This window comes from Scatophagus argus, chromosome 2 (assembly GCF_020382885.2).
Source record: "Scatophagus argus isolate fScaArg1 chromosome 2, fScaArg1.pri, whole genome shotgun sequence".
In the NCBI taxonomy this organism is placed as follows: Eukaryota; Metazoa; Chordata; class Actinopteri; family Scatophagidae; genus Scatophagus; species Scatophagus argus.
The window spans coordinates 22,001,251-22,015,927 of record NC_058494.1 but is presented as its reverse complement, the minus strand read 5'-3'; the positions used below and the strand labels follow the sequence as shown (position 1 = coordinate 22,015,927).

Below are 14,677 nucleotides of genomic sequence, written 5' to 3'. Positions count from 1 at the left end.
ACACGAACTAGTATGCGCCATTTTGTGATGCTTTGCTCAGAAAAATCAAAAACACCGCATATATGCACTTCATTTGCACTTACACTTTAATATCGTCAACCTCTAACACAATCCTGCTAAAAAAAAAAACTGCACTGAAAGACAGACAAGGTAGAAAGTATGCTCAGAAATTAATACATAGGTATATATTAAATAATGGAAATGTTTGCTATTGTTGAACATGGTTTAGGAGAAGTTTTTGAAACAAACTCACAAAATAAACTCTTCGGCAATCAACAACAAAGGCAGACCTTTGGTCAATCAAATCACGTAGGGCATGAAAAATAATAGATTTATATGGAAGTACTAAAACAATTTCAGTCCATTTTTATGAATTGTGGCGCTTTGAAAATGGTAGAAAATTAACAAACTAAAGTTGAAATGATGGGCCTACACAAATAAGAGCAGAGGCTAAAAAATAGAGATGATACACATATGCTGAAAAGGACAGGGCAGACAGAAACCTGTGAACTGATTCACTATTTTCCAGAGATGTGGTGTGGGAGCAAGTTATACTTTCCTCACATACTCTTCTTCATCTGTTTAAATTTCCCCCAGAGATCAACAAAGTATTTCTGATTCTGAAATGAAGCATAGTGCAACAGTAATTCATTGTAAAGAATGGTTCAGATCAAAAGAGATTGAATATAATTTAAAATGAAGCTATCCTAGCTGGTAGAGCACATTGTAACATGGTACAGTGAGCTCAGACAGTGAAAATGCATCCAGGTCTGAGGGGGGAAAAAAAAGGTGCATCAATGCTGTTAGATTCTCTATCAATACAACAAGTTAATATCACAATTACTCTACTGTATATTATATTTACACAAAAATGCTTGCAACATTATGTTTTGTGATCTTCATTTTCAGTGTTCTCCTTTTAAGTACACTTGAATATAAAATGAAATTTAGATTTTCAACACCCACACAGTCCTTCCAAGTCACATGACAAACAACAAGAGACAAATACCGTGACAGAATGCAGTTCTCGCAGTTTTAGTTATCTCTTCGTATATTTCATTTTGTGCCACATGTGTACACACTGAGGCACTCTTATTGCTGTTTGTTAAAAATTTACACGCACAACACACACAAGTATTAAAATAACCTAAACTGAGATTAAAGCTCTGATCAGTACAATGCCTCACATTCCCCTTTGCTTCACTAATCGTCACGCCAGTAGAAATCAGCACTCAGCTCAGTGACAACCTGAAGTGCAGCTCTGCAGCTCTTACATAAATCTCAACTGTTCAGGGCGTGAACTTCCATAAATTACCTTGAAAGCAGAACTGAATACTCGGCTGACCCAAGTATTAATAAGAGCACAAACTTTAGGTATGAAAACAAAAAGACTGAAATTAGTGTACTTGGGTGGAGAATCAAAATAGACACACTTCATCTTAAACATAAGGATCAGTCAGTAGGAGGCTCTTGCTCTCAACAACCAACAGCAGCATTCTTTTGAGCGCACCCCCTTCACAAATTTAAAAAATGCACCCCCCCTCACCCGTCCTATATGTTAGGGGGATGAACACGTCCTCGGATTGTAGTTTTAGGGTGTGGCGTGTCACGAAACTTAACTTAACCTGCTGTCACAGGTTTGCGTACATGGATTTTACCAAAAAAAAAAAAACAACAAAAAAAGTTTTACTGCCAAGTTATTTGTTAAACTGTTAAAGGAAAAAACACAAAGACACACAAAAAACATACAGAAAGATGGAGATTTGAATGTCCCCCCACATCCCTCTCCCCATGAGTGGCAATAGTGCCACTGATATCTTCATACTTCACATTTTCAGTGGTACCATACAAATTTGTTTGGTACCACTATTTTAATTCACATAGTCTTCAATATGTTGCCATAATAAACAAAGGACATATATTCATTTAAAAATTATGTGTGAAACACACAGAAACCTCATTATTATTCGTGAATAAAAGATGAATAGAAAAAAAGACGTCATTCTTATAAAGTGGAATAAAAGATTAAAAAAACAACGACCCTGTTTATATATGGAGGAACGTAAACCCAGAATTAGGGATGCTTGAGATGACCAAACCAGGATGAGGAGTGTATAATCATGTCTTCACCATTATCATGTATCTTAAGGAGGGGGATGGACTAGCTGAGTGTAAAAATGAAAAACAAAAGGCTAATATGTAGATACAGTTTTTGCTTCACTTCAGGGAATGAAGTAGCACCGCAAATCAAATACTTCCCTATGAAACCATATTTATGTCTCTTTTGTCAGAACCACCGAAGCCCATACATCCAAACATCTGATGTTGTCTGAAACTGGCTTGTTGAACTATTAAAAAAAGTTGGGTATAATTAAGCGTTGATTAACAGTGCAGTAGTGCTGTGCTGGGGAAGCAGCAATAAATTCATGTATGTGTGAAGAGTGAAACAGAAGGACAGGACACATGCTGTTGTGTTACGCGTTATGCCTCTTTAGCCTCCAGAACGCTGGCGTGCTATCCAAGAATCAGAAACTGGGGTAGCATAATCCCAATATTACAGCAATATTATATTATATAATATTATAGCAATATTACAACAATGCTACAATGCTCATTCTATCTATACTGTGGGTGAAGTCCACATGCCCTTAATCCTTACTGCTGGGAAAGGGGAGCTGAGTGGGGTGGGCAGATGAAACTAGAGACATTGAGGACAGATCAGGCATGGTTCCCCACTTCAGTTGATGTAATGTAAGTCACCTCTTACAGTCTTTGTACAGCACAGAGATAAACAGGCTGACTGGGCTGGGATCAGAAGATGTCAGGACACACGTCCCAGCTGCCTTGTTCCTTTGCCTCCCAGTAACCGCCCTTGTAGACATGTAAGGTCTCTCCAGTTAGGGGGTCGTCCAACTTCTCAAACCACAGTGCTTGGTAGCTGTCTTGATGAGTGCCTGAAGGAAAAGACAGTCTTTTACAAAGACGCAGTTTTAGAGGACCTGGGATGATGGTTAAGAAGCCACTGAGCCATGACAACACAGTCGTGCTTTAAAGGGGGATTCTGGTGTTTTTAAACCTGGGCCCAATGACAGACTGGATCAATGTAAGACAAAATACTACTGTAAAGTCAACTAGAGTTTTCTAAAAGGTTCCCTAAAGACTACCAAAAAAAACCCCCAAATAAAACAGGGGACAATGAAGAACAACACTGGTGTTACTTGCTTTTGATCTGAGCTCCATAAGGGCCTTCCTTGCCTTCCACTAAGAGCAAATAAGGATGTAAAGAGAAAATGTTGGAAGGTGAACAGAGGGGTTCTTAATCTAGATTAAATTAAACTACTAGAATGTTTTGAATAATTGTACTATATGCGTTTTGTTATGATCAGAATACTTGCTTAGGTAAGGGAAGAGCGATGGTCCATAAGGGGCTGAAAATAGAAAAATTAAGGATGAATCTTTGAGAGTTAAAATATAAAAGACATGGTATGATCTGAGGATGAAGAAACAAAGAACAGAGAATGAAAATGAAATATAGGGAGGGTACTTGCATGCAACAGGTGTATGAGAGGAGGAGTCCTCTGTGTCAGCTTAACATCAGCACGAGAAAAATAAGATGTGAATTCAGCTCAACTCAGGCAAATCCACACAAATCTCCTGTTTATGTCCATTTTAGAAGTGCTGTAGCATTTTAACAAAGGGCGACAGTTGAAACAATTTCTGATTCATACATCACGTCCTGTCATAAAGAGCGCCTCCCATTCTCACGTTCAAGTTTTTCTTACAATATCTGTCTGCATTAAACTGCCCTCTTCCCGTCCCAGTGCAGAGGCTGATATAAGATCTTCGTCTTCTCAGTGCTGGTGAGAAGACTCAGTGCATTATATCTAATGGCAAATGGTAAAAATTTAGTGATGTAAAATTGGTGTTGACAAATTCAGACACGGGTAGCTCTGCCTCTGTTATTTCTCCACAAGTAGCAGCACTTGTCTGAGTAACTGCAGTGACTAGTATAGAAGCCTATTGACCGCCCACAGCTATAAATAAGAGCAATGTCTTCCTCACTGCTCTGTTAAAATGCTACAAAAAGAAACTACATATTTTGTAAATCTGTGAAGTGATACTTGCTTTCGTCAGAAATTTCATTTGCTTCTGTGCCAGTCTCCTCTGCACCGGCTAAACGGAACAGAAATGGACGAAGGGATGTGAAAAGGTGAATTCAGTGTTTGGAAGACGATGAGAGCAGAAGTCATTTAGCACCTTCCCATTATACACACTATACTGTACATTTGCTTTTGCATCCAGAGTTATAGTTAGATCAAGGGTGGGAGAGACTAAGAGAAGAGTACTTGCATTTCAAGGGTGAGTCATTGATTGAATCCTCTGTGACAGCTTTGGGATGAGACAGAGACAAGCAGACAAGGTATTCCAAGACAGACAAAGTGGAAAAAGAGATGAATGGACAGAGAAACATAGGACAGAATCACAAGACAATAGATAAACTTCAAACCAAAGCTCATTTCCTTCTTCATTTTTACCTTCCTCAAGTGCGCTGGCTGCTTTAACAGCCTCCCTTTCCCTCTCTCGTCGCGTGTTGCGCTGTTTCTCTTCTAGCCTCTGTTTCTCTGCGTTAGCCTCGTCCCAGCGGCCCTCCTCCATTAACCGCTGATCAGGGCGACGTCGACTGTCGGTTGGCGCCACTCCATCCTCAGGTTCATTGAGCGTCAAGGCCAGTGAGGAGAAGAAGTACATGTTCTCTGCTCCCTCTCTGTAAATGTAATCAGCATATCAGAATAACTGCCTTGAAAGGTCAATATCAGCAGAACCCATGAGTTGTTGGGGAAACTACTGCTGTATGTCTGTCAGTGCGTGAGCTCGTATAGAGAAACAAAAAGGCACATAAAGTCGCACATATAGAACAAATTCTAAAATGTGGATGCTTAACCACTTCTTCAAACTGGCTACAATCAGCACAGTTTCAAGATGGACTCCAGTTTCAAGTGTCAGCAATTCAGTATCTGACCAAGTGTGAAATGGGGTGATAATCTCCCCCCTCTTCCTGAGGTATGGTGTCAAACAATGACCAGAAAAGTGTTTTTTTGCAGAGTATTATGATGCTGACCTTTTGTAAATAAAATATCCTCTTTTTAACCTTAGATATTTATGTGAAATCTTGTCATAATTAGGGTAAGAATTCTTAAGATAAGGCTAGAAAAGATGCTTTGTTAAGTCACAGTGAAAGTGAAATTCTAATCAGATTATCCTTGAGTGGAGACTTGTGCAAAAGTGGAAGAGATACTTATGGTAACAGAAACAGAAACTTACGGTAAAGGGTTCTTTGTCCAGATTTCTTTGGCTTTGAGCGTCTGATAGACAGTCCTCTGTTTGCCTTCAGTGCCGTTCTCGCCTTTACTGCTCTGCATTACCCTGGAAAACTCCATCTTCTCATCCCAGGTTCCTGATAGCACATAATGGGCCTTGCCATCCTTATCCGTCACAACACCTGTAACCTGAGAGACAAATGAGGCTTTCACTTAGGAGTATAATCAGAGGGCCTTACCTTAGGTAGTACAGGGATTCACATTCAAATTAAACTGGATGACCTGATCATTAGGTACACCTGTAACATCTAATACAATTACATACAACAGCTCTGCCATAAATTCTACTTAAACAAAGTTCATAATGTTCAGTTTTTGCTGTAGTTAATGAAAATGGAAGAGACTTTATGGCAGAACATTTGTACTGGATTGCATCAGAGCCAACAAAGTGGACACTGAATATGGTGTGGAACTAAAAGGTGGGAAGCCTTATCCACTACACTGAAAATAAATCCCAAACAGCATTATTTCTATAGCTGAACCTATACCTTTGAGTTATCCTGCTCAATAACAGATAAACAAATTGATAACCAGGGATGAAAACATCAACGTCTTTGGCAAAGATAATCAGTCCTATTTTGTAAGTAAGCAACTGACTAAATTTATGAGTGATTCTTTAACTTTGTTTGTCTTTTTTTTATATTCAGTATTGTGCAACGTTGTATTATACATCTTCATGTATCAGCTCTGGCTTTACATACAGAAAGAGCTATATAATAAGAAACAAGGGGACAAAAATGGCCACCTTTCTTGGTACATCTCTGGAGAAGTAACTGTAGGGAGCAAACTTGAGGTGGCAGCGATCTCCTGTCCTGTGGTTCACCACATCAATCTCCCCTGACTGAACGAGGAGAAAGAAAAGAGACTAAAGGTTTCCTGTCGAAAACTTCAAGGATAAACATTGTTCAAGAAGCATTTATGTCACGTATATAGTATATTTGTAACTAGTTAGTGGTGGTGTTACACTTTCATTTTACCTGGTCAATCCATAATTTTCCAACAATAATATTATGTACTGTTGTCGTCACTTTCTTCCAAGAGTAGTGATTGTTGCTCTTGTCAAATATACACTGGATGGAACCTGGGGATAAAGGAGGAATACTGTTAGAGGTTTTAGATCTGTTTAATGTATTCACCAAAACTCAAACATTATATTCCACACCCATTGTATAACAGTGAAAAAATAAATTTCCAGGCTAACTACTGTGTAATAATTTTACAGGTAAAAAAACCAGTAACTCACGCTAACACCTTGCCACACTATATCTCCTCTGTCCTGCTCCTATTCTTTTAGCTATGCAAACAGAGATACTTGAAAATGATCAGTTTCGCTATTGTAATGATAAGAAGTATACTCTTCAGATATGCTATTTGGTTTGGACACACTCACCCAAAGGCATGATGGAGAGATATTTTCCTCTAAACTTGCTGGCCAGTGTAATTTCTTGTCTCAGAGTCCAGCCTTTTTCAGAGATTGCATGGTGAGCTGCAGCAGGTGGGTGGTGACTCACCTGAGAAGGGGTGAAAGAAGTGAAGAAAGAGAAGCAAACCATCACAATTACACAATGGCTTAAGACCATTCAAGGTAACAAATATGTCTGCCTATACAAACACCTCTCATTACATCAGTATAGTAAACGATTAGTGTCCTCATTAATGATAGCAAATATCCTGTGACATTTACGCAGCCAAACTAACAGCTGTAATTATAAACTTGACAGAGAAACAGAAAACTCTTCAGAGGAAACAGAATTAAACTTTAAACTGTGGATAGCTCTGATGAAGCTTGGGATTTATCAGGACGACAGCTGTTTTACTCCAAACAATTTAACTTAAACGATTTCCAGTGTGTATTTCACATACCTGCTCACAGAGTGAGCGGTAGCCACACTCTTTGAGACGATCAAGCTCAAAGGTTTCCCCCAACAGAGGATTGAAGGGTTTTCCTGTGCGGTGGACAGTGGTGGAGTAGGAAGAGACTGTGAAAGCGGCAACATAACACATCTGCTCCAGAGAGTTCTGACATTTAGCAGCCTTATCTAGCAGCTCATAGTACTCCAGGTCTTCAGAAAGACGTTGCAGCATTGAGAGGGGCTCGTTAAAATTCACCTGCGGGTACCACAGACAGGAGAAGTCTGATTACTTCTTAATTACTCTAACAAACAGAAGCCACTCAGATACCAACTAGAGTACTTGTTTCTTACAGGCATTGGTATCTTTGAGAGCTCCTTTCCGATGCAGTTCTTCATAACACTCCACAGATTGAGGTAATAGTTGGGCTTGTCAGGGATGCGAGTCCGCCTTTGTCTAACTGGCTCAAGCTCAAGGGGCTGTGGGGATTCTGGATTGGATGCCAAAGAAAGTTCATCGAACTGGAAGAAGACACAAAAACAACAGCCTTGAAAACAGACTGTGACTGTGGTGTGCTGACCAGCAGAAGAGACGACAAATCAAGCAAATACAAATGAATACAAAGTTAACACACATTTACCGACTGATCGTCCAATCCAGTCTCACTGCTGATCCCACTAAGGTTGCTGCCAGATCTCCTGATGGACAAATAATCAGGGAAAGACATAATTTAAACCAAAACAGTACTTGAAAAGTACTTGAAAAGAGAAAGTAACTAAAAAAAATCAACCTGTGATACTTGGGGTCAGCAGGAACAGTAATAAACTCTGCTGGGTCTTCCATAGCATCAAAGAACTCATTGTCGTCATCCTCATCACTTGCATCACCTTTCCCTGAAACACTACCTGCAGCGAAGAGAAGCAGTTTGACAATTCTGACACAGGGTAAGTTGGTGGGGATGGGCAATCTGATGATTTTGAAATGGTGCAAAATTTACTTTTTGGAGACATCGCAATTGAGATTGTGAATAATGATTTTGATTCAATGAACTGTGATATTATTTTTTGGACCCCTATATGGCTGGTGTGCTTTAAGCAACGTCAAAGATTCCAAGACAGAAGTTTAGCTCGGGATGACATCCTTACCTTTGTTAGCTAAGGTAGGATTGCTGAATGAAGGCGGGAGAACTGTAGCTCCTCTGAAAGCTCTTTCCAAATGGTTATGCTGTTTGGCCAGCTGCTCCAGAGTCTCCTCCAGCCGTATCCTCTGGTCTCTTTCAACCTGTAAGGCCTTCTGCCAGCGCTTACTGTGGCTCTGGGCCAGGGAGAGGAAGTCTCTACATGCCTTGGGGTGCATGAAAAAAATAAGAGAAACATTTCAGCAAGAGAGTCAACAGTATTGTGCATTCTTTAGCAATTAATTTTTAGGGTGACTTACATTAATCATGGCATTAGAGGTGATTCTGAACAGTGTGGCTCTCTCTGTTACTTGTCTGATCTTCTCCCCCATGTCTACCCCGACACGAATCCCCTCCAGTTCTGACAGAGACCTGCGTGTGTGTGTGATCGTGTGTTTGTGTGGGATAAAGGAATAAATGAATGAAGGAACAACACAACAGGCAAGAAAAGGAAAGAAATGACCTCCATCTTTTTCTTCTTTGAGCAGTATTGTTTTTTTCCCTAAAGTAATGAAATAGCTCAATCTGATAACTGATACCTTTGGAGGGCAGACCCATGCTTTACAATGAGATCATTGCAAGTGGCAAGGTCCTCAACCTTGCTGTTTAGTGTGCGTAGCGTGGACTGGACTTCTGAGTTACGGCAGCCTCCACCCTGTCCTGAGGTGGGGGGCACTGAGGGACATTCATCACCCGAGTCATCTGAGGGAGAGAACAGGGAAGATAATATGACCAAAACAAAAAAAATGTGTCTGGAATATATTCTGCTGTATAAGCGGTTTTGAGTTTTCTACAAATTTTAATATTCTGTCTCCTGTATTCTCACCAGATTCAGCCTGCATGTGGACAGCCTTTGCCTTGGCAAGCTCCAGAGCAGTGATCCATCGCTGCCGCTCTACTTCTGAGTTGGCCTTCAAATGGTAGGTCTGTGCCCCTCCATTGGAAATGACAAAATTGCACGAGTCCTCCACAGCAATATTGGCTGTGGCCAAATTGATGGTGCCTCTGCATGTGTGACCCATTTCTGCCTGGGTCCTGGAGACAAACAAGACGATGGACAATCAAATACAGAGTTTCTACATTCTGTTTTGTCAAGTAAGAAATCTGTTTTGTTGTATTAGCTAAAACATGTACATATGGAGTGCTATTTAGGTATTAATTTGAGTGTACTTTTCATTTAAATGTCTTTTAAATGCAACACCAGAGACACTCAGTTACTTCACAAGAAAATTGTGTAAAACTTTCAACACACATAATGAAAGTTGGCAGCACATATTGTGTGCCAGGCCCCCCACTGTTAGTCACTTCATTTCCTGTTAAACAAGGGGAGACACTGGAATTCAATACAAATACAGACATATCTTACCTATAGTAGGACAGGAGTCCATTGCTTAGAACAAACCAGCGCCTCTGGTAACCTTTAATGTAGTTAGTCCATTTGAAGAGCCAGCCCTTGTACGTGTCTCCAGGGGTTGGAGTAGGGGGTTTAGGCTCCGACATCACAACAACCTGTGGTTTCACTGGGCAAAGTTAGAGCCTGTGGGAAAAAAAGGACTAATCAAGATTTACATTGATATTTCACTGTTACGCTGTCTGCTTAACCCATGTTTAATATAGCAAATGTATGACCAAAGTGGTCTCATCGTTGCTACAGACACTTGCATCACAGAATAAACTAGCTTGTCAACAATTTCTGACTAGATTTACATCTTTATTTTCACATTCTACGACATAGATTAGAGATATAAAGGCATAACGATGTGTCGGTTTAACTTAATGGTTCCTTAAGTTAAAAAAAAAAGTTAATATCAACACCGATTTATCAAAACTAACATATAACGTTACTGAACCAAGTAAATATCAGCCCGCTGCTTAGTTTTAGTCAGTATTAAAGGTAAACAATAAATCGACACTTAACACTAACGTCTTAATGGTGGCTGCAATTAGTCGAAGTGACATTAACCCCCACTGCTACATGAATGAATGGTGTCTGCTCCACACTGATGTAGGTTCAGCGTTAACGTGTAATCTTTCCCTTCCGACACAACAAATGGTGGAGTGCTGACATGACTCCCATTATCATCTGTTAAGCTAACATTCAATGTTAATGCATAATAAAGAAAATCCTCAAAGATTGAGAAAACACAGCTCGCCAGCGGTAATAGTTATCTTAACCCACCAGGAATCTGCCGGCAGGGCATACATGAGTCCTATAAACTCAGCCTACACATTGCGATGTACTTCCAGAAACAAGACGCCAATTCCACACATCAAAGCTACTTAAAACAGTGTCCGTCACTAAGCTTGCTGCTAGCTAAACAACAGGAAGCTGTCAAACAGCCGGGGACACGTCATAGACGATGCTAACCATATGTCTATGATGCTAACGATCACTTGTCAGCGGAGCATCTCTGAGTTTCCCTGTGCTTTATTTTAAGTGACGTTGAGACATGATCATTTTTACCGCTTACCTTTACCATGCAAGACTTTAGCTACTGACTGTGTGCATGTCGTTTTGCGTGAAAGCCGTGTTAGCTCGATTGAGTTAGCTTTGCTAACTACTTTCACGGGTGTATTAAGGAGAACTACTTTGCCACAGGTTGTGCAACATAAAAGATGTCCCTTGGACCCACAACAAACAATATCAGTTCCGGTGAGGACAGGAGACAAGAGCTTCCTGAAACAGAGCTAAAAATGTAAAGAAAAATAACAAACTTGCAGGTCTATGTAACGAAGAATGATATATAACATTTTCAGTCTTGGATATTTGATAACATGAATGTTCGAAAACTATATCACAACATCATTTCTATTGTATGAGAAAATCAATGCGTATGTTTTAGTTACAATCTAACAGCTAGTTTTACTACTGAGTGAGAGAACACTCATAAAGCAAAGAACCACTGTTATGCGTCTTTAGACAAACCGTTACAAGACATCTATTACATGGAGAAATACTAGCTTTGAACATGGTCTCATGATATAGTCTGTATGATTTGCTAACAGTTGACCATATTCAAAGGTCAAAACTTCAAAAGCACATCTTGCAGCCCACTTTCTGTTAAGAACTATCTTGCACTGAATGAAACCGTTTATTTTTTTTATTTTTTATTTCTCATCTGCTGGAAACCATATTTACATGAAACCCAAATGTTTAATGTTTTTTTTTTTGCTAAATAATTCTTCCCCTTGCTCATTACTGAATGTGTTCCTAGCCTCATGCAACAAAACATCTAAGTTGCCATGGAAATAAACAAAGGCATCCCAAGTTGTTTCAATTCACATGAATAAATTTAGGTTCTGATTAAAACAATATCACCCTGAAGATAGTTAACTTTGAACATTTGCAACACAGAAAAACAAACAAAACATTTCTCATTGATATTGGTTTTATTGAACAATTCTTTACTACAACAATTAAGATTGTTTGAATTAAGCATGAAAAAAGAGCAGTTACTCTACTTAAAACATCCTGTGTGTATGTATATGTGGGTGCATGTGTCGGTGAATGTTCGTGTTTAAGATAATTCACTTCCCCCAAACTTATTTGGTGATGGTGTTTGCATTCATACTTTTCCCGCTCCCACTAAGCACAATATATGGTGTTTTCTGGGATTTCTGCTTCTCTTGAAGCAAAGCCACCGTCCCTAGAGGAGTATCACTGCTACTCATCTTCTTCAGCAGTGCCTCTTCCTCAAACTTTTTCATCCTCTTCTCCGTCTTCATCTTTCCAGACCCTTTTCCATGGAACCGATGGGAAAGCTGCCTGAAGGCTTCTTTTGGAGTAAGTTTCCGCCCCGATTCATCCACATACTCAATCTTGACGTCAGGCTTATAACTATCCTTCTCCTTGAACTCTTGAGTGAAGCCTCTGTATTCTTCTCTGCGACTGTACTTGTCATCAAAGCCCATCTTGTCCTCAATACAGTAGTTGTCATTGGGCAAGGCGCCCTTTGGTGCCCTGACACGGGCTACCTTCTGCATTTGAGTGTCCAGTAGACCTTTGTTTTTGCACAACATCAAGGCAGCAGCAAGGCCAGAGTTGACAATGGGCTCTTCATCTAAAATGGTAGCAGAGGCTGTGGAGAAATCTGGTTGTTTCTGCTCTTCATCCAGGTTAACTGTGCTCCATCCAACATTCTCATCCATCTCTGAGTCTGAATCTCCAGCATCATCTTTCTCTTCCTCCTGTTCAAAGTCCATAATTTCTTCTTGGTCCTCTCTGTTGCCTGACAGTCCATAAGTTGGAATATCACCAAGAGTTCTGCAGAACTCTGAGGTGGCATTGAAAACGATGTTGTTCCTCTTCTCAGGATCATTGTCATCGTCCTCTTTACTGAGAGATTTAATCTGCTCTGCCACCTTCTCCCCAGAATCTTTAAGGAGCTGCTTTTGCTTCAGCTTCCGCTGCTTCTCCAGTTGTTTTTGCAGCTCCTGCTCTGCCTCATCCTCCTCAAGTGCAGCTGGTTCGGGAGGTGTATAGTCTTCTTCGTCGCTTATGTCCATTTCTGCCGTCCTGATGTCATCAGACATCTGTGGTACATTATTTGGCAGTCTGCTCTCCTCCTCCTTTACTTCCTCGCCATCTTCATTTCCTTCCTTGCGGCCCCGGCCGCGTGTCCGTGAGCCAAAGTCAGAGCTGCGAGTGTCATCTGCAAGTGTCATCATAAGTTCATCTGCGACAGTCTGCTTCTCCTTCTTTCTGATCTTCTTCACACGGCGTTTTGTCTTTTTAAAACTCACCATTTCCTGAGGCGTGTAGTACTCTGAGGCAATAGTGAGAGCAGGCATTTCCAACGACTGTGCCTGAGCGTGCAGAGCCTCTCTCATGGCCTGAAGCTCCCGCTCTCGCTCCCCATCAGCAAAGCCACCTACATTCAACCTGAAACTCTTTTTCTTTTCACCCTCAATTTCCTCATCGTACTTGGAGAGTACAGACTGGGGCTTAAACATCACCATGTCGTCCACGCTCTCCTCTTCTTCATAAGGCTTGTAATCTGGCTTTTTCTTTTTTAACTCCACATTCTTTTCTGCTTTTTCCTTGTCCACCAGTCCCACATTTACAAGCACATCTTCCTCCTCTTCAAGGACACCTTTGTCTTGTAGGGTCAGGATGACAGTCTGGCCCTCAGTAAAGGAATCTACTTTGTGCTGCACTTTGAGTCCCTTGAGATCTTTAGATGAGTAGGTATCCTTTTTGCTCTGTGCAAACTCCTCCTCTACTAGACTGCTGACACCAAACTCCTCATCCATCTCTTCCAGAAGTTTGGCTCTTTTTTCAGCCATTTCTTTTTCTTTTGCCAGCTTTCTGCTTCTCTCAACCCAAGCACGTGTATCATCCAGCCAGTCATCTCCTGCTAGGGTCTTGACTTTTCCCAGTTTCTGATTCAGGATGCGTTTTTCTTTTAAAGCTGCAAGCTTCTCTCTTATCTCTTTCTGTTGCTGGATGAGAACAGGATTGATGGTCTCAGCCACTATTGGCTCCTCTTTGGTGCCTTGCTCCTTCTTGTTCTCATTTAACTCTAGAGGCTTCAGACCCAACTTAGCTCTGAGTTTGTTTGTCTCCTCAATGCTGAGAGACGCATCTCCGCTTGCAGACTGAGGCGCCACCTCTGAACTGCTTTCTTCATATCCGAGATCAACTTTCTCTTTCTTCACCCTTGGCTCTCCGCTGCTCCTTTCACCTTTGCTACGGCTCTCCCGTCCGTTTCTGTCCCTAGACCTGGAGCGTTTTCGTTTATCTTTATCCCGAGCCCCATCCCGATCTGAAGCATCTCTGTCTCGGTCCTTGTGACGATGTTTCTTATGTTCGCGACGGCGCTCTTCTGCGTCTTTGTCGCGGCTCTTTTCCTTGTGTTTCTTGGAAGAGCCCATGATTTCCTCTGCTGATCACGGCGGTTGTAACTCAAACAACGGTAATTATGTACTACCGCTTACACGCTATTTTGGATCATGGGAGGAATTTTTCTTGCCAATTTCCTTCGCCGAGTTAGCTGGCCTACATTAGCTGGAAAGGCTAAGTGGCTAACTAAAACACAACTCACTCAGTGCCGGGACAAAAATCTTGGAATCGAACTCAGATATTAAGTAATCGACGATGAGTGAGGATGTAGAAAAACGGCTCAGCTATATGCTTTCTTGACGCCAGGTGAACCGTGAAACGTTACACTCGACGTTTCGATACGCAACTTCACACTTCGTCAAACGAGCAGCTAATACACTGCAAATGCACTTCCTGTGGACGGTCGTTAACGTGAGCTAGAGACTAATG

General features: G+C 40.9%; 2 protein-coding genes across 8 annotated transcripts; both read right to left on the bottom strand.

Moving 5' to 3' along the window:
- Window positions 1-63: 63 nt before the first annotated feature.
- LOC124075197 (oxysterol-binding protein 1-like) lies at window positions 64-11,471 on the bottom strand. Of its 7 annotated transcripts, none has more exons than XM_046418703.1 (17): window positions 10,878-11,471; window positions 9,773-9,943; window positions 9,233-9,441; window positions 8,946-9,108; window positions 8,667-8,778; window positions 8,375-8,573; window positions 8,020-8,134; window positions 7,870-7,927; window positions 7,583-7,750; window positions 7,242-7,487; window positions 6,769-6,889; window positions 6,356-6,459; window positions 6,124-6,219; window positions 5,323-5,507; window positions 4,536-4,765; window positions 3,396-3,428; window positions 64-2,954 (listed from the first exon to the last, which is right to left on the bottom strand). In XM_046418703.1, the coding sequence occupies exons 2-17, from the start codon at window positions 9,904-9,906 to the stop codon at window positions 2,812-2,814; spliced, it is 2,316 nt and encodes a 771-aa protein (XP_046274659.1). In that variant the 5' UTR covers window positions 9,907-9,943; window positions 10,878-11,471; the 3' UTR covers window positions 64-2,811. The 7 variants fall into 7 exon arrangements, with proteins under 7 accessions (XP_046274659.1, XP_046274630.1, XP_046274641.1 ...); XM_046418674.1 differs by having other exon boundaries at window positions 7,864-7,927; window positions 10,878-11,470; XM_046418685.1 differs by lacking the exon at window positions 10,878-11,471 and adding an exon at window positions 10,586-10,854 and having other exon boundaries at window positions 7,864-7,927.
- A 306-nt stretch (window positions 11,472-11,777) lies between these two features.
- Window positions 11,778-14,644, bottom strand: sart1 (spliceosome associated factor 1, recruiter of U4/U6.U5 tri-snRNP). The gene has a single exon (XM_046418665.1). It carries the CDS (start codon window positions 14,278-14,280, stop codon window positions 11,950-11,952), a length of 2,331 nt encoding a protein of 776 aa, XP_046274621.1. The 5' UTR covers window positions 14,281-14,644; the 3' UTR covers window positions 11,778-11,949.
- Between the last annotated feature and the right edge of the window lie 33 nt (window positions 14,645-14,677).